The following is a 22,848-nucleotide window of genomic DNA, read 5'->3' as shown; positions in this document are numbered from 1 at the left end:
AAGAGTAACGGAGAGTAATAAGGAGTATGTAAGAGTAAGGAGGAGTAAGTAAGAGTAACGAAGAGTAATAAAGAGTATGTAAGAGTAGGGAGGAGTAAGTAAGAGTAACGGAGAGTAATAAGGAGTATGTAAGAGTAAGGAGGAGTAAGTAAGAGTAACGGAGAGTAATAAGGAGTATGTAAGAGTAACAGAGAGTAATAAGGAGTATGTAAGAGTAAGGAGGAGTAAGTAAGAGTACTGAAGTAATGTAACAAGTGTCAGAACAAATTTTTTATAATATTATTATATAAGTGATGAGTAGGGAAAGCACCGTTACCTGGGCTGGGGAGAACAGGAGAGAAATGTATTACTTACGTGTTTCTTTAACATGGACCTTATCAACCTGAAAAGAGAGAGACTAGTTAGGATAATCTACCCCCTGTCAGAGCAAACCTACCCCCAGCACCCAGACATGGCACACCTACCACAAGCACCCAGACATGACACACCTACCCCAGCACCCAGCCATGACACACCTACCACCAGCACCCAGCCATTACACACCTACACCAGCACTCAGCCATGACACACCTACCACCAGCACCCAGCCATTACACACCTACACCAGCACTCAGCCATGACACACCTACACCAGCATCCAACCATGACACACCTACACCAGCACTCAGCCATGACACACCTACACCAGCACTCAGACATGGCACACCTACACCAGCACTCAGCCATGACACACCTACCACCAGCACCCAGCCATGACACACCTACACCAGCAATCAGCCATGACACACCTACCACCAGCACCCAGCCATGACACACCTACACCAGCACTCAGCCATGACACACCTACCACCAGCACCCAGCCATGACACACCTACACCAGCACCCAGCCATGACACACCTACCACCAGCACCCAGCCGTGACACACCTACACCAGCACCCAGCCATGACACACCTACACCAGCACCCAGCCATGACACACCTACACCAGCACTCAGACATGGCACACCTACTCCAGCACTCAGCCATGACACACCTACACCAGCACTCAGCCATGACACACGTACACCAGCACCCAGCCATGACACACCTACACCAGCACTCAGACACGGCACACCTACTCCAGCACTCAGCCATGACACACCTACACCAGCACCCAGCCATGACACACCTACACCAGCACTCAGACATGGCACACCTACACCAGCACCCAGCCATGACACACCTACTACAAGCACCCAGACATGACACACCTACACCAGCACTCAGACATGGCACACCTACCACAAGCACCCAGACATGACACACCTACCACAAGCACCCAGCCATGACACACCTACACCAGCACCCAGCCCTGACACACGTACCAACAGCACCCAGCCCTGACACACGTACCAACAGCACTCAGCCATGACACACCTACCACCAGCACTCAGCAATGGCACACCTATACCAGCACTCAGCCATGACACACCTACCACCAGCACCGAGCCATGACACACCTACTCCAGCACTCAGCCATGACACACCTACCACCAGCACTCAGCCATGGCACACCTACACCAGCACTCAGGCATGACACACCTACCACCAGCTCCCAGCCATGACACACCTACCACCAGCACTCAGCCATGGCACACCTATACCAGCACTCAGCCATGACACACCTACTCCAGCACCCAGCCATGACACACCTACTCCAGCACTCAGCCATGACACACCTACCACCAGCACTCAGCCATGACACACCTACCACCAGCACTCAGCCATGGCACACCTACACCAGCACTCAGCCATGACACACCTACCACCAGCACCCAGCCATGACACACCTACACCAGCACTCAGCCATGACACCTACCACCAGCATCGAGCCATGACACACCTACTCCAGCACTCAGCCATGACACACCTACCACCAGCACTCAGCCATGACACACCTACCACCAGCACTCAGCCATGGCACACCTACACCAGCACTTAGCCATGACACATGTGCCGAAACCAACTTCGCCACTGTGAACTGGAGAAGCCTGGTTGCCCGCCTGCTGCCTTTGGACTATGGACCAGACTTCATGGGAATGTGATACCCCAGATAGCTATACCATGGAGCCTATTCATATAATGAAAGACTATGGGAAAGACTTTAGCTCCATGGCAATTGTACTTTGTGAATAGGATCTGCGCGCTATTCGGTAGTTTTGTGCGCTCAGATCCCAGCTATCTGGGTGTAGCGGAGTAGAGGTACGATCCAAAGTAGCTCCGCTGGTAGACAGGAACAGCAATCCAATACAGGTATCAAACGGGTAGCGTGGTTACAAGCCCTTCCCTCCAAGAACTAGACGACACATAGCTTGGAGGTCAACTGTCAGCTTTATTCACACAATTTCTTTTATGGCTTTTTCCCATGCAAGGGAGGTAACTCAAAACAACCAATCACCTCACAATCACCTCCCCTCCCTCTCCTCCCCTTAGATTAGCAGGTAAATTAATTAGAGGGAACCGAGTTTTCCCCAGTTTCTGAATGACCCCTAAATACGGGGGGTACGAGGATAAACGAGGGGTCCCCTGGTAGGTCTGCTCTGGGTGAGTAACATATTCAAATTTCACCCAGATCAGACCAGGGGTTCGGGAGTTACAGGTATTTAAAGATTTGACCGACTGCAGGGACACAGTAGCCGAAAACGGCTCCATAGATTCTGGCCCTGTAGTCGGTCTACTTCACTGCCTAGAAAGTGCCGAATAGCTCAGCCATCCGACCCCAATCTTTGGTTCGGATGAATCCCCTAAACTGGGGAATGCAAACTACCGAACGGCGGGCCGTTCGGCAGTTTGGATCATACGATTTGGGGATCCTGGAGGTCTGAGCGGTGTCTGGGTAGTCGAGCGTCCGATTTTAGTTCCAGACGCTCGACGACCAAACACCGCTGTTCGGCAGTTAAGATGGCCGCCGCCACGTGGAGATTAGGCGAACGGCGGCCACCCACGGACCCAATAACGGTATGTGCACCTCGGTTCTTTCGTAACATGCTGGCACAATATACAATATACATTGACATATGGAGTTAGGGACACATAACATTGAAAATACGAGTTTCGGGTGGCTGCTTCTGCCACAATGCTCCCCCAGAACCAAGCCAGCATACACAGTCTGATCCCAACGGATCGGCTTGGGGATGTCTGGAGGAGTACCCACAGATCACTTGTCTAGTTCCGTTTGTCGGGATAACCCGTCAGCATTTCCATTGAGCTTCCCCGGGCGATATTGGATATTGAAATCAAAGGGCTGAAGCGCTAAGCTCCAGCGCAGCAGTCTGGCATTGTCTCCTGACACCCGGTTCAGCCAGACCAACGGGTTGTGATCTGTGAGCAGGGAAAATGTTTGTCCATACAAATAGGGCTGTAGTTTCTTGAGGGCCCACACCACGGCAAGGCATTCCTTTTCGATGGCGGCGTAGCTTACTTCTCTGGGTAAAAGCTTTCGGCTGAGGTAAGCTACTGGGTGTTCACCGCCATCGGCTCCGATCTGGCTCAGTACTGCTCCCAATCCGAACATTGAGGCGTCTGTATGGACGAGAAAGCGTTTAGTCGGATCGGGAGCAGCCAACACAGGGGCATTAACAAGGGCATTTTTTAGGAGTTGGAAGGCCTGCTCACACTCTGGGGCCCATACTACTAGTTTGGGAAGGTTCTTGCGGGTCAAGTCGGTAAGGGGCTTGGCTAGGGCGCTGTAGTTAGGTACAAGCTTTCGGTAATATCCTGCCGTCCCCAAAAAGGCTAGTACCTGGGTTTTAGTGCGGGGGGTTGGCCATTTAGCCACGGCCTCTATTTTGGCTGGTTCGGGTTTTTGGTGGCCGCTGCCTACTCGGTGTCCGAGGTATTGGACCTCGGCCATCCCTATATGACATTTACTGGGCTTGAGGGTCAGTCCGGCTTCCCGGATGCGGTCTAGTACTGCTCCGATATGGTCTAGATGATCGGTCCAGGAGTAACTAAAGATGGCTATGTCGTCTAGATAGGCGCAAGCATATTCCTGAAACCCGTCCAATAGTCGGTCCACCATCCTCTGGAAGGTGGCCGGGGCGTTCTTCATCCCAAATGGCATGACCCGGAATTGGTACAGGCCAAATGGGGTGACGAAGGCCGACTTGGGGATGGCGTCCTCGGCTAGAGGAATTTGCCAATACCCTTTACACAGATCAATGGTGGTTAAGTATTTCCCCCTAGCCATTTTGTCTAATAGCTCGTCTATCCGGGGCATGGGATAGGCATCGGATATGGTTTTATCATTGAGCCTCCGGTAATCTACACAGGAGCGGGTAGTTCCATCCCGCTTCGGCACGAGTACTACGGGGGATGCCCAGGGGCTATCGGAATGCTCAATTACCCCTAACTGCAACATTTCCTTCAATTCCTTGTACATGTTCCCCCTCACTGCTTCGGGAATGCGGTATGGTGGTTGACGGAGTGGGATCGGGTCTAGGGTTTCTACCCGATGGGTAGCTAACGGGGTATACCCCGGGAGGTTGGAAAAAGTGGCTCCTTTTTCCCTAATTAAACTTTGGGCCTGAGCTTTTTCTTGGGGATTCAAGCGGTCTCCTAGCTGTACGGCTGCGAGATCCTCTTGTAGCGTTCCTCGGGCCAGCATGTCAGGGAGGGGTAGGTTATCTGTGTCCTCTGCAGCCGAGGCGCAGATGGCGGATACTTCCTCTGTGCGCTCGTGGTAGGGCTTCAGCATGTTCACATGGAACATGCGTCTGTCCCCGGTCCCGGCGCAGGGGCCGATTATATAGGTGGTATCGCAGACCTGCTCTACCACCTTGAATGGGCCCCGCCAGGAAGCCTGCAGCTTGTCAGTAGGGACAGGGCGTAGGACTAGTACTTTCTGGCCGACCTGAAAGCTGCGGTCCCTGGCTCCCTTATCATACCATTGGCGCTGGCGTGTCTGGGCCGCCTGGAGGTTGTTGCGCACAGCCCGGGTCAATTCCTCCAGGCGGTTCCGAAACTCCAACACATAGGGTACGATAGGGGTGCCGTCAATGGTCGTTCCCCCCTCCCAGTGTTCCCTTATTAGGTCTAGGGGTCCCCTTACCCTCCTTCCGAACAACAGTTCGAAGGGAGAGAACCCCGTGGATTCTTGGGGCACCTCTCGGTAGGCGAACAGGAGATGGGGTAAGAACCGCTCCCATTTCTTCTGAGTGGCTACGAACGTGCGGATCATTTGTTTTAAGGTCCCATTAAACCGTTCGCAGAGGCCATTGGACTGGGGGTGGTATGGGGAATTAAGGATAGCTCGGACCCCGCATACTTTCCACAGCTGTTGCGTGACCTCAGCCGTGAATTGGGTACCCTGATCTGAAATGATCTCCCGGGGGATCCCCATACGGGTAAATATACGCATGAGGGCGTCTACTATGGTCTCTGCGTGTACATTCGTCAGGGCTACTGCTTCGGGGTATCTAGTGGCATAGTCTACCACGGTCAATATGTATTTCTTACCGGACGGGCTTTTTTGTCTCAGTGGTCCGATAATGTCTACCGCTACCCGGCTAAAGGGTTCTTCAATAATGGGCAGGGTGTGTAGTTTGGCCTTGTATCGGTCCCCCCGCTTTCCTACTCTCTGACAGGTATCACAGGTATTACAGTACTGCTTAATGTCCTGTGATATCCCTGGCCAGAAGAAGTTCTGTAATAGCCGATGTTTGGTTCGGCTGATCCCTAGGTGTCCGGACATGGGAATGTCGTGGGCGATCCGCATTAACTCTCGTCGATACTTTCGAGGCACAATTAACTGTTTAATGGGTACAGGAATGGATCCGGCTACTACCTTTTCGGCATACCGGTATAATAACCCCTTATCCCAAGCATATCTCTCCCCCTCTCTGCCAGTCTGGTCTTTATCTATCCTGTCCTTGTAAACTTGTAGGGACGGGTCCAGGGCGACCTCGCTACCAAATTCTAATGGGGCAGCCCAGGGTAATACAGTGTGATCAGGGGGGTTTGTGCTTACCTGAGCCTCAGAGTCAAGGTGGGGTGCCGTGGTGCGAGCCTGTTGGAGGGTGACGACCGGGTAAGCTTCCTGTGGAGGAGGCCGGGTAACAAAAGCGGAAGTTAGCTCCCCCAAATCGTTCCCCAAAATCACATCGGCAGGTAGATCCTGCATCATCCCCACTTCAATTTGTCCGGCCCCCGCTCCCCAGTCCAAATGTAGTTTAGCAGTGGGTACCTTGTAGATAGCTCCCCCTGCCACTCAAACTGCAATACAATCCCCAGTGAGATGGTTCGGGGCCACTAAATGGTTCCGTACCAGAGTGATGGTGGCCCCAGAATCTCTTAACCCCTCCAGCCGCTTGCCCTCCACATGGACCACTTGCCGGTGGCCCTGGCGGTTGTCTGAGGCCGCCTGGACTGGGTTTACCTCATGGAGGGTGCCCAAGGGTTCTTCTATTTGGGTAGAGGTGAAAGGTTGAGCCCAGGGCCGGCCTTGATAGCAGTGTACCGCCGCTCGGGGGTTGGTTGGTGGTCGTTGAGGGGTCCAGGCTGGCCTGGCCCGGTTTTGGGGACAGTCTCGTTGCATGTGACCCAGCTGGTTACATGCATGGCACCGGACAGACGCCCGGTTGTTGTACCTGGGGGGTTGGGACTGGTAGGTCCCCCTGGTCGGGGTGGATTTGCTGGGGTAAGCTGGGGAACAGCGGGCGTAGGTTGCACTCTACTGGAGAACTGCTGTTCCCGCCGGGAGTCCTGATGCTCATCTGCTAGTTGAGCGGCCTCATGCAGAGTACGGGGCTTACGGTCTCTTACCCAGATCTGTAACTGTGGAGACAAACGGTTGTAGAACTGTTCCAGCATCATCAACTGCTTGATCTCTTGGGCCGTGACGGCTTTGGCTGCCTCAAGCCACCCGTTAGCTGCCCGTTGTAGGCGGTGTGCAAATTCTGCATGCGAGTCTTTTGCTGATTTGGGTAATTCCCGGAACTGTGTTCGGTATGCTTCAGGTGTAATGGCATACCGTGCGAGCAAGGTTTGTTTTACCTTCTGATAGTCTCGGATATCCTCCGCCGGCATAGCTCGGTAGGCATCTGCTGCGCGGCCGGATAGGTTTCCCGCTAGCACTCGTACCTGTTCTTCAGGGCTAATGGCATGCAGCTGGCACAAAAGTTCAAAGTTCTGTAAATAGCCATCAATGTCCCCCTCGGTATCATTAAACGCCTTGAATACCTGGTACGGTATTTTAGCTTTCGCTGGCGGGGTGGGGGCTGATGTTGCGCTTCCCTGCGCTGATCGCTGCATAAAGAGAGCCTGTACATCGTTGTACACCTGGTCTGCTTTCTGTGCTGCCATGGCTGGTGAGAATAGAGCCATCCTGGCCCGATATTCTCTGGTAAACTCAGTTTCTTCCCCCTCCCTTGGAGGTGCTGCAGCAGCTGCGACTCTGTCTCCTTCCATGAGTTCTGCGATTAGGATAGCCTTTGTTTTGTTGCTTGCTATCCTCCCTCTCGCTTCCAGTAACTCTTTTAGCGTATCCCGTTTCAAGAGGGTATAATCCGTTTCCATTCAGTCCTTTAATTCCTGCTGAATGCCTCTTGCTGTGTAGTACGATCCCGTCGCTTGCCACCAATTGTAGCGGAGTAGAGGTACGATCCAAAGTAGCTCCGCTGGTAGACAGGAACAGCAATCCAATACAGGTATCAAACGGGTAGCGTGGTTACAAGCCCTTCCCTCCAAGAACTAGACGACACATAGCTTGGAGGTCAACTGTCAGCTTTATTCACACAATTTCTTTTATGGCTTTTTCCCATGCAAGGGAGGTAACTCAAAACAACCAATCACCTCACAATCACCTCCCCTCCCTCTCCTCCCCTTAGATTAGCAGGTAAATTAATTAGAGGGAACCGAGTTTTCCCCAGTTTCTGAATGACCCCTAAATACGGGGGGTACGAGGATAAACGGTAGGTCTGCTCTGGGTGAGTAACATATTCAAATTTCACCCAGATCAGACCAGGGGTTCGGGAGTTACAGGTATTTAAAGATTTGACCGACTGCAGGGACACAGTAGCCGAAAACGGCTCCATAGATTCTGGCCCTGTAGTCGGTCTACTTCACTGCCTAGAAAGTGCCGAATAGCTCAGCCATCCGACCCCAATCTTTGGTTCGGATGAATCCCCTAAACTGGGGAATGCAAACTACCGAACGGCGGGCCGTTCGGCAGTTTGGATCATACGATTTGGGGATCCTGGAGGTCTGAGCGGTGTCTGGGTAGTCGAGCGTCCGATTTTAGTTACAGACGCTCGACGACCAAACACCGCTGTTCGGCAGTTAAGATGGCCGCCGCCACGTGGAGATTAGGCGAACGGCGGCCACCCACGGACCCAATAACGGTATGTGCACCTCGGTTCTTTTGTAACATGCTGGCACAATATACAATATACATTGACATATGGAGTTAGGGACACATAACATTGAAAATACGAGTTTCGGGTGGCTGCTTCTGCCACACTGGGGATATGTGAAATGTCTGTGTGTTATGGTTAAAAGTAACTTTCTGTATTTTAAAGTGTTTTATGTCTTTCTGTAACCATGTGGTTAATGGAGTCTGTCTCTGTGCTGGAGATAATTAGATTACTTCTCCAGCACAGATAAGGCTCTGTAAAAAACAGTCTGAGCTGGGAAGCTAGGGGTTTTAAAAGATACTTTACTAACTTTTGAACCCATGGTCTGATCCATGCCATTTTTTAATATGTTTTTCCCCTGAATGGATTGATTGTGGATATGTATTTTTATGTGAATGTGATGTATGGTTTTAGAGTTAGGAAAGTTGTGTAAAAGTATATTTTAAACTGTATGCATAATGGGATTATGTGTCACACTAAGGGGAGGGGATGTGTGGGAGGTAACATCTATGCCATTGGTTCTTTTATGCCTCCCCCTGGGTGTGGCCTGTATGTGTGAGTTGGAAATAAAAGCCAGGCTGGATGAGCCAGTCCTCAGTTCCTGTTTAACCCTCAAAATGAAGTGTCGTCTCGTTCTTGGGGGGAATTGGGTTGTATGCTGACTGCCAGGAGTGTAAGCGGATTGTATGCTTTTCTTGTTCAGCTGTTCCAGTTCGGAGTGTTATCTTGTATCCAGTTCGGGAGTTTGGTGTTCTGCAGTAGCTGTGCCTGTCTCTCAAAAAGGGGATTATCGCCTAAACTGATTTTATCCTCTTGTAAGTGAAACGGTCCGTTACAACACACCTACCACCAGCACCCAGCCATGACACACCTACACCAGCACTCAGCCATGGCACACCTACACCAGCACACAGCCATGACACACCTACCACCAGCACCCAGCCATGACACACCTATCCCAAGCACCCAGACATGACACACCTACCCCAGCACCCAGCCATGACACACCTACCACCAGCACCCAGCCATTACACACCTACACCAGCACTCAGCCATGACACACCTACCACCAGCACCCAGCCATTACACACCTACACCAGCACTCAGCCATGACACACCTACACCAGCATCCAACCATGACACACCTACACCAGCACTCAGCCATGACACACCTACCACCAGCACCCAACCATGACATACCTACCCGAGCACACAGCCATGACACACCTACACCAGCACTCAGCCATGACACACCTACACCAGCACTCAGCCATGACACACCTACCACCAGCATCCAGCCATGACACACCTACCCCAGCACCCAGACATGGCACACCTACCCCCAGCACCCAACCATGACACACCTACCCCAACACTCAGCCGTGGCACACCTACCCAAAGCACCTAGCCATGGTACACCTACCCCCGCACCCAGACATAACACACCTACCACCAGCACCCAGCCATGACACACCTACCACCAGCACTCAGACATGGCACACCTACCCCAGCACCCAGACATGACACACCTACAACCAGCACCCAGCCATGACACACCTACCACCAGCACTCAGACATGGCATACCTACCCCAGCACCCAGCCATGACACACGTACCACCAGCACTCAGCCATGACACACCTACACCAGCACTCAGCCATGACACACCTACACCAGCACACAGCCATGACACACCTACCACCAGCACCCAGCCATGACACACCTATCCCAAGCACCCAGACATGACACACCTACCCCAGCACCCAGCCATGACACACATACCACCAGCACCCAGCCATTACACACCTACACCAGCACTCAGCCATGACACACCTACACCACCACCAACCATGACACACCTACACCAGCACTCAGCCATGACACACCTACCACCAGCACCCAGCCATGTCATACCTACCCGAGCACACAGCCATGACACACCTACACCAGCACTCAGCCATGACACACCTACACCAGCACTCAGCCATGACACACCTACTACCAGCATCCAGCCATGGCACACCTACCCCCAGCACCCAACCATGACACACCTACCCCAACACCCAGCCATGGCACACCTACCCAAAGCACCTAGCCATGGCACACCTACCCCCCGCACCCAGACATAACACACCTACCACCAGCACCCAGCCATGACACACCTACCACCAGCACTCAGACATGGCACACCTACCCCAGCACCCAGACATGACACACCTACCACCAGCACCCAGCCATGACACACCTACCACCAGCACTCAGACATGGCATACCTACCCCAGCACCCAGCCATGACACACGTACCACCAGCACTCAGCCATGACACACCTACCACCAGCACTCAGCCATGGCACACCTATACCAGCACTCAGCCATAACACACCTACCACCAGCACCCAGCCATGACACACCTACCCCAGCACCCAGCCATGACCCACCTACCACCAGCACACAGCCATGACACACCTACCACCAGCACACAGCCATGACACACCTACCACCAGCACACAGCCATGACACATCTACCACCAGCACCCAGCCATGGCACACCTACCCCCAGCACCCAGCCATGACACACCTACCCCAACACCCAGCCATGATAGACCTACCCAAAGCACCTAGCCATGGCACACCTACCCCCCGCACCCAGCACCCAGCCATGACACACCTACCACCAGCACCCAGCCATGACACACCTACCCCACGCACCCAGCAGCCAGACATGACACACCTACCCCCAGCACCCAGCCATGACACACCTACCCCAGCATCCAGACATGACACACCTACCCCCAGCACCCAGCCATGACACACCTACCCCAACACCCAGCCATGACACACCTACCCCAACACCCAGCCATGATAGACCTACCCAAAGCACCTAGCCATGGCACACCTACCCCCCGCACCCAGACATAACACACCTGCCACCAGCACCCAGCCATGACACACTTACCCCAGCACCCAACCATGACATACCTACCCCAGCACCCAGACATGACACACCTACCCCAGCACCCAGACATGATAGACCTACCCAAAGCACCTAGCCATGGCACACCTACCCCCTGCACCCAGCCATGATAGACCTACCCAAAGCACCTACCCATGGCACACCTACCCCCTGCACCCAGCCATGATAGATCTACCTCCAGCATCTATTCATAGCAAACCTACCCCCATCCACGATAGACCTCTAGTCTCCCGCACCCTGGCATGGCACACCCACCCCAGCACCCAGCCATGATAGACCTACCCAAAGCACCTAGCCATAGCAAACCAACCCCCAGCACCCAGCCATAGCAAACCTACCCCCATTGCCCAGCCATTACACGCCTACCCCCAGCACCTAGCCATGGCACACCCACCCCCAGCACCCAGCCATAGCAAACCTACCCCCATTGCCCAGCCATGGCACACCCACCCCCAGCACCCAGCCATAGCAACATAGCAATATTAATTCGCGTTACAGCATGTCTTCAAGGAGAGTCTGTAGGGAGAAATGAATGTGCAGGAAGTGGCTAAATACAAGCATTTGCAATAAAATAAAATAAAAAAGTGAGAAACATATAATAGGAAACAACTCAGCTTATCATGGCAGCCGAGGAAATACTGTTGCACAAAATAAATCCCATCTTGCTAAAAAAAAAAAAAAAAAGACTGCAATAGACAAAAAGACCTCTAGATGGCAGAAAAGACTTGGACACAGAGACTTAAGGCCAATGTCTGATCTACAGAGAAAATGTTGGTCAAGAAGAACAAAGAGCAATGTGAATGTTGTGTAATAGGGAAAGGTACACCCTCCCCTCCGATCCCAAACAGAGTCAACTCTTAAACCCTCTGCAATTCATGCACTCCGATATATGGGGCCGAATACTGCCAATATCTGGTAACAGGAGAAGTAAAAGGCAAAAGTTTATTTTAAAGAAGGGGGGCAAGCAAGAAGTGATTTGGTTTTAAACAACGAGGATGAGGACAAACTGATTTACAGGAGCGGCTTGTGCATTGACCGGATTAGATTCCGTTTGCATTTAGGGTCCACAGACCAAGGCTTTAACCACAGATGTCTTCAGTCAGGAAAGTACACTAGCAGAAGGGGAACAGAGAACCACATACTGCTGTTCAGGCTGATCATAAGTTCAGTTCCTAGATGCTCACCCAAGAGAATCCAGGCTACTCGCCTGTCACACCTTGCAACATCGACCTATGACTGCTCATCTTGAGTAATATTGACAAACTTCCTGCTAAAGGAAGACGCAAAAGAAGAAACTGAACCCTCATACAAAAACAAAACATGGATTCTCATCGACTTACCTCAAGGTAAAGAGGCCATAGGTTGCAGGTGGGTATTTTAGTAAAAACTGGAAGGAGATGTAAATGTAATCCGTTACAAAGCAAGAGAAAGGATTTACTCAGAAACCTTTACCCGTCAAGTTCAGCACAATCTGAACATTATTAACTATTGCAGCATCTAATCTGTTGTGAGACTTTACAAAACAATACGTGTAGAATAGTAAAAGGGAAGCTTTTGCACATCACTACTGTTTGTACACCTGAGTTGCATCTGCGGTGGGAATATTGAGCGGAAAAGTGAGTTCTACCAGTCAAAGAGACTGGATTGCACTCACAAGTGTAGTGACATAGCTCGAAGGGACTGCTCATCTTAGACAAACGTTATAAGCTGTCAGAGGTCCCCGACCGGTGGGATATAGGAATGGTCCTCTCAGCTGGACTAGTCATAAGAAAAAAATCAGTGGCCCATCTTCTACAGACGCAGAGTATATCTGCAAGAACGCACGATGGCTTGATCAATTTCTGGGGGATTTGGGAATGCTAGTTCCAAAGTCCATCCAACCGATGGAAGAAAACAGAGCTGTATATCGTGCAAACAATGAAAGAAACCCCGCACTAATCGCTCGGACATTACATGTCATGCAATAAGAGACTTGTGCGTTTTATTGAGACGCACTGCTGCCCTAGAGCAGACTTGGTAGCTGACATTTTAACAAAACCTATGCCAAGAGACATTTTTCAGAAACTATGCTTAGGATAAATGTAGTATTATTATTATTATTATTATTATCGTCATTTATATAGCGCCAAGAGATTCCGTAGCGCTTTACAATATAATGAGGGGGGGAGGGGGATGTAACTATAAATAGGACAATTTTACTGTAACGGAATGCAGTAGTATAGTCCACGATCTCCGTTGGTATCTTAGGTAATCCACAGTCAAAGTTAGAAAGCACGGCAATATTCCCAATCCTCCCAATAACCGGACGAAACACAGTTTGGGAGTCAACTAACTTGCTTTATTCACAGACTTCCATATTTATGCAGTTCCCCTTGCAAGGGATTTCCTTACAGATGTTACAGGGGATTTCTCCCATCAGGCAGTATGATTATCCCAACAGGCATTGCTGCACGAGAGGGACACTCCCACTAAAATGGATGATTAAGTGGATTATCCCCTCGTGCAGCAAAACTGGCAATTCACACAGAAATCCATATTTTATACAATTTTACTCGCTTTTATACGAATGACCGTTCGGTAGATAGCTGGGGTCGGCGGGCACATTTAGTGAGAATACCGCTCCGATCCCAGCTAAACTAACCGAACGCCGCACCAAATACATTTAACCATCGAGTTCGGTTTGAAACTACCGAACATCGATGGGGAACAGAATGTGGTGAACACGGAACTCCCGAACGCTCTGGAAGTCCAGCGGTGTTCGGATCATTGAGTAGCCGTTTTCAGTTCCAGGCTCTCGACGACCGAACACCGCTGCAGAGACAAAGGATCCAAGATGGCCGACCGCCGCATGGTCGGTAGCCGAACGACGGCCACCTAGGAGAGCCTTTAATTACCGATTGCAACATTGTTGCAATCGGTTAATTAGTGCCACACGACTTGTGAGTGTGTGGTCTACCTGGGGAGCCCGTATTCGTTTGGCGACGGCCCGGATAGCCGTGTTTCGTCGAACGAAAGGTTTGCATGCTGGTAGCGTACGGCGGCCAGCATGCGAACGGCCATAATACATTACATACACAGTTCAAGATATACAGTACACATTCAGCCTATGGACAACCTTTAGTAACTATAGTCCAGAAGTGGCTAGGTTTGCCACATTTACCACATGACAGGAGGCTTCATATTTGCATATCTTTCTTTACTGAAAACTCCAGCAGCATAGTAACAGTAACAACCAATGAGAAAAAAGATATGCTGCCCATAAAAGGGTCTGTCTATGACATCATTTCCTCTTTCTTTGCTGCTCCAGCCTACAGGTCAGAGTACCCTTTACCTCTCTGTCATTGTATATTTTATTCTATATAATTTCATGTTATACTTTTTCTCATAAACCCTTTCACTCCTGGCTCTCCTTCTGTCCCCTTATTTCCCCCTTTTTTTCCCCTTATGTTTTAACCTCGTAATACTCCTGTATTGCTATTTTTGCTTTGAAGCTTTCTCCTCACAGTGTCTGACGGTCCGTGGGCTGGTTCCAGCAGCACGGGTCTGAGTACGGGTAGTCACTGGATTGGCTTCGGCAGGTCCCATGGCAGCATAGGCAGAAATCAGAGGGGCCAAATCATTTCCCAGCAAAACATCAGCAGGCAAGTCCTTCATAACCCCCACATTCACATGTCCGGATCCCACTCCCCAGTCCAAATGAACCCGGGCAACAGGCAGGCGGAACACGGCGCCTCCTGCCACCCTTACTGCTACAGTATTCCCAGTATGTTGGTGTTCCGAAACCAGGTTCTTTTGGAGCAGGGTCATAGTAGCTCCGGTGTCTCTCAGACCAGTGACCACTTTCCCATTCAGCTTAACGGTCTGCCTGTGTTGTTGGCGGTTGTCCTGCTGAGCGGAAGGACTAGCCCTGGCCAGTGGGCCCACAATGTCAATGGCGATGCGGGCAAAGGGCTCCCCAATAATAGGCATAGACATAAGCCTAGCTCTTGGGTGGTCCCCCCGCTTTCCTACCCGTTGACATGTGTCACACGAACTACAATATACGCGGCGGGACCCTAGATGTCCCGCTAATGGAACATCGTGCCCTATCCGCAGAATCTCCTGCCAGTATTTTGCGGGTACAACCAGCTGGCGATTCGGCGGAGAGGTAATACTCTTCTGTGACGGTTTAGGGGTTCTATATAACCGGTCCCCCACCCACTCATACCGCTCCCCATCCACTCCTTCCTCTCCAGTGTCTGCCCTGTCTCTATACTTCTGGAGGGTCGGATCTATCTGGGTTTTCCTTCCCAAACTCCTCTGGGGAATCCCAGCTTACAAAAGTCTGCCCTGGGGTATCAGTCGGGGTATCGGGTCTTACCTGGGTCTCAGCAGCAGATGGGCTGGTTCCGGCAGCACGGGTCTGGGCACGGGTAGACACGGGGTTGACATCGGCAGATCCCATTGGAGCATAGGCATAGGCAGATACCAAAGGGGCCAAATCATTCCCAAGCAAGACATCCGCAGGCAAGTCTTTCATAACCCCCACATTCACATGTCCGGATCCCACTCCCCAGTCCAAATGAACCCGGGCAACAGGTAGACGGAACACGGCGCCTCCTGCTACCCTCACTGCCACAGTATTTCCAGTATGTTGGTGTTCGGAAATAAGGTTCTTTTGGAGCAGGGTCATAGTAGCTCCGTGTGGCGAAACCAACCTCGCCACTGGGCCCTGGAGAAGCCTGTTTGCTAGCCTCCTACCTACTGACTATGGCCCCTGGGTTATTTGGGGCATATTGTACTTTATATGGCGGCTACTGGCCCTTTAAAATCATCTATGGACAGATTGGGACTTTTGGGACTACTGTCCCTTTAAGACTGTGGAGCATATTTCAGTATATTGCCTTTCATATTATATATGTTATACTGTGTTCAGTTTTACCTGGGATATGTATGCAGCATTCATCTGATTGTTCGGTAGAATCCCTCCATTCATTATATTGAGGGAAACTACCGAACAACCAGACCACCCAGGACTAAGTGTGCCTCCAATTACCGTTTGCAACAATGTTGCAAACGGGTAATTGGCAATCAGTGTAAGGTATGCTTTGTCCTCTGGGTGGCCGCCATTCGGGAAACAAACACGTGGCGGCGGCCATCTTAAACTACCGAACAGCAGTGTTTTGCCGTCGAGTGTCTGGAACTAAAATCGGACACTTGACTAGGCAAACACCGCTGAGACCTCCATACTTCCAGAAATTCGTATGGAAACTACCGAATGACCCGCCGTTCGGTAGAAAGAACCCCACAAACAAGCAATTCATTCAAACCCTCTCCAGGCTCTATAACCCAGGCAATTAGTCTGTTTTCATTCCCTTGTTTGTGACCGACCGCAGGGCCAAAATGCATGGAACTGTTTTCGGATACTTTACCCATGCGGTCGGTCAAATCTTTGGAACCCCATATCTCCCGAACCGTTTATCCGAATGAACTGATTTTTGGATATGTTGTCCCCCTGAATAAGGGCTTTAAAGGTGTACCCCCTGTTTTTGGGGTACATCCAGAACCTGGCTAAAAATGTGTGCCGTATAATTGGGTTTACTGTTATCTGAGGGGAGGGGATGTGTGGGTGGAACCATGTATGTGATTGGTTATTTTATGCCTCCCCCTGGGTGTGGCCTGTAAGTGTACAAGTGTAATAAAAGCCAGGCTGGATGAGCCAGTCGAGAGTTCCTGTTTTACCCTCAAAGTGATGTGTCGTCTCATTATTGGGGGAAGGATTTATTGCATGCTGTTCCAGTTGACTGCTAGGAGTACAAGCCTATTCGTATGGTTCCTATTCAATGGTCTACAGCATTCATATGCTTGGGAGAATTTAAAGGTGTAACGGAGCTCCGTGTACCCCGACCGAGTACCCTCCGTTGATGGATGCTCCTAGCGCTCTCAGAGGACTCCAAGCACTGCAGACGACACCACAACCACCGCAGGCTCCACAACCGCCGTAGCTTAACTGGAGCCGCGCCGTCTTCCTTCCACCCTGGATCGGCTTCTGTCCTCCAGGACCGTGTGGGGAAGACCTCTCCTCCAGGAGAGCGTATCCGGAACAAGCTCTTACAATAGCTAAGTGATTAAGAGCTCAGGGGAATATGCAGCGCATAGCAATCCCCAGTGTGATATAGCAGTTCCCTCCAATAACGAGACACGGCTACGTATTGAGGGTCAGAAGAGGTCTGAGGTGCTGGAACACCCAGCCTGGTTTTTATTACCATTTTGAAAATACAGCACACCCACAGGGCGGGACAAAACAACCAATCATACACGTACATCATTAAAACCACTCCCAGTAATTACACACAAAATCCTCCCCTATGTCTGTGATATAATTATGCTACACAAGGGATTAACATAATTATCACAGACAGTAAAAATACAGTTTTTACACAACATTCATAACTCCCAAAATATACATCACATTCGCATAAAAATACATATTCACAATCAATCCATTCAGGGGAACAACATACTCAAAAATCATACGAATTGGACCAGGGGTTCAGAAGTTAGTACAAATGTGCATTTGACCTTCTGGAAGCATGGTTTTACAGGGCCCTCTATCCTGGAGACAATGGGGGGAAGTAATTCAATTATCCAGGACTAGAGGCAGACTCCATTAACCACATGGTTGCAAAACAACATAAAACACTTTAAAATACATAAAGTCACATTTTACACATAACACACAGACATTTCACATATCCCCAGATAGCTGGGATCTGAGCGCACAAAACTACCGAATAGCGCGCAGATCCTATTCACACAGTTCAATTGCCATGGAGCTAAAGTCTTTCCCATAGTCTTTCATTATATGAATAGGCTCCATGGCATAGCCATCTGGGGTATCACCGCTCACACAGGGCCATAGTCATAAGGAAGGAGGCTGGCAAATAGGCTTCTCCACAATCCAGGGAAGCAGGGCAATTTCTCATTTAAAGGGCCAGTTACAAATAGCGATTTGTAACACATCTCCCCTTTGGGGGGAAGACTAACCAGGCACCTGACCTTCTGTCGGTCAGTGCCTCCGTTAGTCGATCCACCAACCCACAATAAACAGATGTCCGAGTAGCCCCCCCACAACATCAAAGTACAGGAACAGCCCACCCACAACACACAGTCACTGCACCTGGGTATTTGGCTGTGGTAATGAGGCCACATGCCGAGGGTACTTGAAGGGAAGAGGCCAACTGCACTCTGCCCAGATGCCAGCTCTTCTGCTGGGGTAGCCTGCAGGACATCAGGCTCTGGACCAGGGAAAAAGATAGGGCAGAGGCCGACTGCACTCTGCCCAGCTGCCAGCTCTTCTGCTGGGGTAGCCTGCAGGACATCAGGCTCTGGACCAGGGAAAAAGGTAGGGCAGAGGCCGACTGCACTCTGCCCAGCTGCCAGCTCTTCTGCTGGGGTAGCCTGCAGGACATCAGGCTCTGGACCAGGGACAAAGGTAGGGCAGAGGCCGACTGCACTCTGCCCAGCTGCCAGCTCTTCGGCTGGGGTAGCCTGCGGGACATCCGGCTCTGAACCAGGGACAAAGGTAGGGCAGAGGCCGACTGCACTCTGCCCAGCTGCCAGCTCGTCTGCTGGGATGCTTGGGACATAGTCCGGCTCAGTAGCCAAGGGAACATGGACGACAGTAGGGGTTAACATTGCCTCTGTTAACTCTGGTGCCACGCTAGGAGTTACCTGGGGAGGGGAATTTGTACTTACCCCCTCCTCTGGGTGTCCCGGTGAGGGTAGTTGGGGATCTGGAAAGGCTGTCCAGCATTCCTGTAGGTCAGGCACAGAGACCACGGTCCCATCTGCGCCGTCTGGGGGATTGGTGTCTCCCCTTGTTAGGGTAAGCTGCCGCTGGGGAGAGGGTGTGCTGTGCTCCTTTCCCGGAAACACAGGCTGCCGCTGGAGAGGGAGACCGCCTGTCTCCACTCCCGTAACATTGTCCTGTTGCTGTAGAGAGGGACCAACTGTCTCTGCTCTCTGTAGGACACACTGCTGCTGGGGGGGAAGGTCGGCACCTTCGGCCCCCTGGGGTACACACTGCCGCTGGAGAGGGAGACCGCCTGTCTCCACTCCCTTACCATTGTCCTGTTGCTGTAGAGAGGGACCAACTGTCTCTGCTCTCTGTAGGACACACTGCTGCTGGGGGGGAAGGACGGCACCTTCGGCCCCCTGGGGTACACACTGCCGCTGGAGAGGGAGACCGCCTGTCTCCACTCCCTTACCATTGTCCTGTTGCTGTAGAGAGGGACCAACTGTCTCTGCTCTCTGTAGGACACACTGCTGCTGGGGGGGAAGGACGGCACCTTCGGCTCCCTGACACTCACTCTGGGGTTGGGGATCTTCCCAGTAAACCTCTACGATATCCTTCCAGCTGAAGGGCTCTAGACCTGGTTCTGCTTGTCGGGTAGGTTGGGGCTGCACGGAGCTGAGCAGGTGTAGGTAGTCTTGCTCCAGCTCCCACTCCCTTGTTACCAGGTGGGTCATGTCTTCTCTCACCTCGCGTTCGTCAGCCCAGACATACATGCCCATCCGGTAGTCGTAGATGTCCCAAAACCTAGACTCCTCCGTGCTGCCGAAATCAAGATCCTCCTCCATGGCATCCTGAAGTAGACCAGGACCATCATAATCATCCCCCTCCGGTAGGTCGTGCTCGGCCGTCCAGGGAGTAAGTCGAATGGTATGCCACCAGAGGGCCTGGTATGCATTGTCTAGCCCGATCTCTCGCCATACCAGGGTCTCCAGTCTTGCCACCCACTCATCTAGGGGCTGCTCCCCCAATAGACATATTCGCATTGCCACACGCTTCTGTAGCCGCTGCTCATCACTGGGGAGGCCCTCACCTCGCCGCCACTGGGCCTCTTCCAGGGCATCATACCAGAGTTCCCTTCTGGCTGCATCCCTGTAATCTGCGGCCTCCTTCTCCTCCTCATCATGGAACGCTGTCCGCAAACCAGCTGATTCCATCCTGTTGTAGCCAGGGGCGCTGCCCAATGGCTAGCGTTGCCCTCAATTGTAACTCCAAACGTTACCAGTGTCTCTGAGCTGCTTCTCCTCGCACTAGGACGCCATCCCACCGCTGCCACCACTGTAACGGAGCTCCGTGTACCCCGACCGAGTACCCTCCGTTGATGGATGCTCCTAGCGCTCTCAGAGGACTCCAAGCACTGCAGACGACACCACAACCACCGCAGGCTCCACAACCGCCGTAGCTTAACTGGAGCCGCGCCGTCTTCCTTCCACCCTGGATCGGCTTCTGTCCTCCAGGACCGTGTGGGGAAGACCTCTCCTCCAGGAGAGCGTATCCGGAACAAGCTCTTACAAGAGCTAAGTGATTAAGTGCTCAGGGGAATATGCAGCGCATAGCAATCCCCAGTGTGATATAGCAGTTCCCTCCAATAACGAGACACGGCTACGTATTGAGGGTCAGAAGAGGTCTGAGGTGCTGGAACACCCAGCCTGGTTTTTATTACCATTTTGAAAATACAGCACACCCACAGGGCGGGACAAAACAACCAATCATACACGTACATCATTAAAACCACTCCCAGTAATTACACACAAAATCCTCCCCTATGTCTGTGATATAATTATGCTACACAAGGGATTAACATAATTATCACAGACAGTAAAAATACAGTTTTTACACAACATTCATAACTCCCAAAATATACATCACATTCGCATAAAAATACATATTCACAATCAATCCATTCAGGGGAACAACATACTCAAAAATCATACGAATTGGACCAGGGGTTCAGAAGTTAGTACAAATGTGCATTTGACCTTCTGGAAGCATGGTTTTACAGGGCCCTCTATCCTGGAGACAATGGGGGGAAGTAATTCAATTATCCAGGACTAGAGGCAGACTCCATTAACCACATGGTTGCAAAACAACATAAAACACTTTAAAATACATAAAGTCACATTTTACACATAACACACAGACATTTCACATATCCCCAGATAGCTGGGATCTGAGCGCACAAAACTACCGAATAGCGCGCAGATCCTATTCACACAGTTCAATTGCCATGGAGCTAAAGTCTTTCCCATAGTCTTTCATTATATGAATAGGCTCCATGGCATAGCCATCTGGGGTATCACCGCTCACACAGGGCCATAGTCATAAGGAAGGAGGCTGGCAAATAGGCTTCTCCACAATCCAGGGAAGCAGGGCAATTTCTCATTTAAAGGGCCAGTTACAAATAGCGATTTGTAACAAAAGGTTTCTCGGATTCGGTGATTGTGGTGTCTGCCAGAGTGCTTGGAGTCCTCAGGAAGCGCTAGGAGCATCCATTAACGGAGGTACTCAGTCGGGGTGCCAGGCGATCCGTTACATTGGTGGCAGCGGTGGGATGGCGTCCTAGTGCGAGGAGAAGCAGCTCAGAGACACTGGTAACGTTTGGAATTACAAATTGAGGGCAACGCTAGTATCCGTACAGCGCCCCTGGCTATAGCAGGAAGGAATCAGCTAGTTTTTGGACAGCGTTCCATGATGAGGAGGAGGAGGCGGCCGCGGACTACAGGGATGCAGACAGAAAGGAAGTCTGGTATGATGCCCTGGAAGACGCCCAATGGCGGCGAGGTGAGAGTCTCCCCAGTGATGAGCAGCGGCTATAGAAGCGTGTGGCGATGCGGATGTATCTATTGGGAGAGAAGCCCCTGGATGAGTGGGTGACAAGACTAGAGACCCTGGTATGGCGAGAGATCTGGCTAGACAACGCATACCAGGCCCTCTGGTGGCATACCATTCGACTTACCCCCTGGACGGCCGAGCACGACTTACCGGAGGGGGATGATTATGATGGCCCGGGTTTATTATGGGATGCCTTGGAGGACGACATTGATCTTGGCAGCACGGAGGGGTCTAGGTTTTGGGACATCTACGACTACCGGATGGGCATGTATGTCTGGGCTGACGAATGCGAGGTGAGCCAAGACATGACCCACCTGGTAACAAGGGAGTGGGAGCTGGAGCAGGACTACCAACACCTGCTCAGCTTCGTGCAGCCCCAACCTACCCGACAAGCAGAACCAGACCTCACTGACTGGTCCTGCGATGACCTCCAGATGGCAGGTAGAGATGGGACCGAGGTCTCTCTACCGGCCCTACAGGGATGCTGGGCAACCAACCCAGACCCCCAGCGGCAGTGTGTAACCCAGGGAGCCGAAGGTGCCGTCCTTCCTCCCCAGCGGCAGTGTGTAACCCAGGGAGCAGAAGGTGCCGTCCTTCCTCCCCAGCGGCAGTGTGATTTGTTGGGAATTGGGAGCCCAGTCTCCATTCCCCAGCGGCAGTGTGATTTGTTGGGAATTGGGAGCCCAGTCTCCATTCCCCAGCGGCAGTGTGAACCCCAGGGGGCCGAAGGTGTCGTCCTTCCCCCCCAGCAGCAGCAGGATTTTTTGGGAATTGGGAGCCCAGTCTCCATTCCCCAGCGGCCGAGGGATGTGCCGGGA

General features: G+C 51.7%; 1 protein-coding gene across 1 annotated transcript in view; it reads right to left on the bottom strand.

Moving 5' to 3' along the window:
- LOC134602092 (uncharacterized) overlaps nucleotides 1-22,848 on the bottom strand; it is a 78,513-nt gene that overhangs the window by 37,314 nt on the left and 18,351 nt on the right. Inside the window, exon 4 of the mRNA XM_063446592.1 lies at nucleotides 355-382. Coding sequence (XP_063302662.1) covers nucleotides 355-382 — 28 coding nt within the window. The remainder of the gene's footprint in view (nucleotides 1-354; nucleotides 383-22,848) is intronic.

Source organism: Pelobates fuscus, chromosome 3 (assembly GCF_036172605.1).
Source record: "Pelobates fuscus isolate aPelFus1 chromosome 3, aPelFus1.pri, whole genome shotgun sequence".
Taxonomy (NCBI): domain Eukaryota; kingdom Metazoa; phylum Chordata; class Amphibia; order Anura; family Pelobatidae; genus Pelobates; species Pelobates fuscus.
This window is presented reverse-complemented; position numbering and strand designations above follow the sequence as displayed.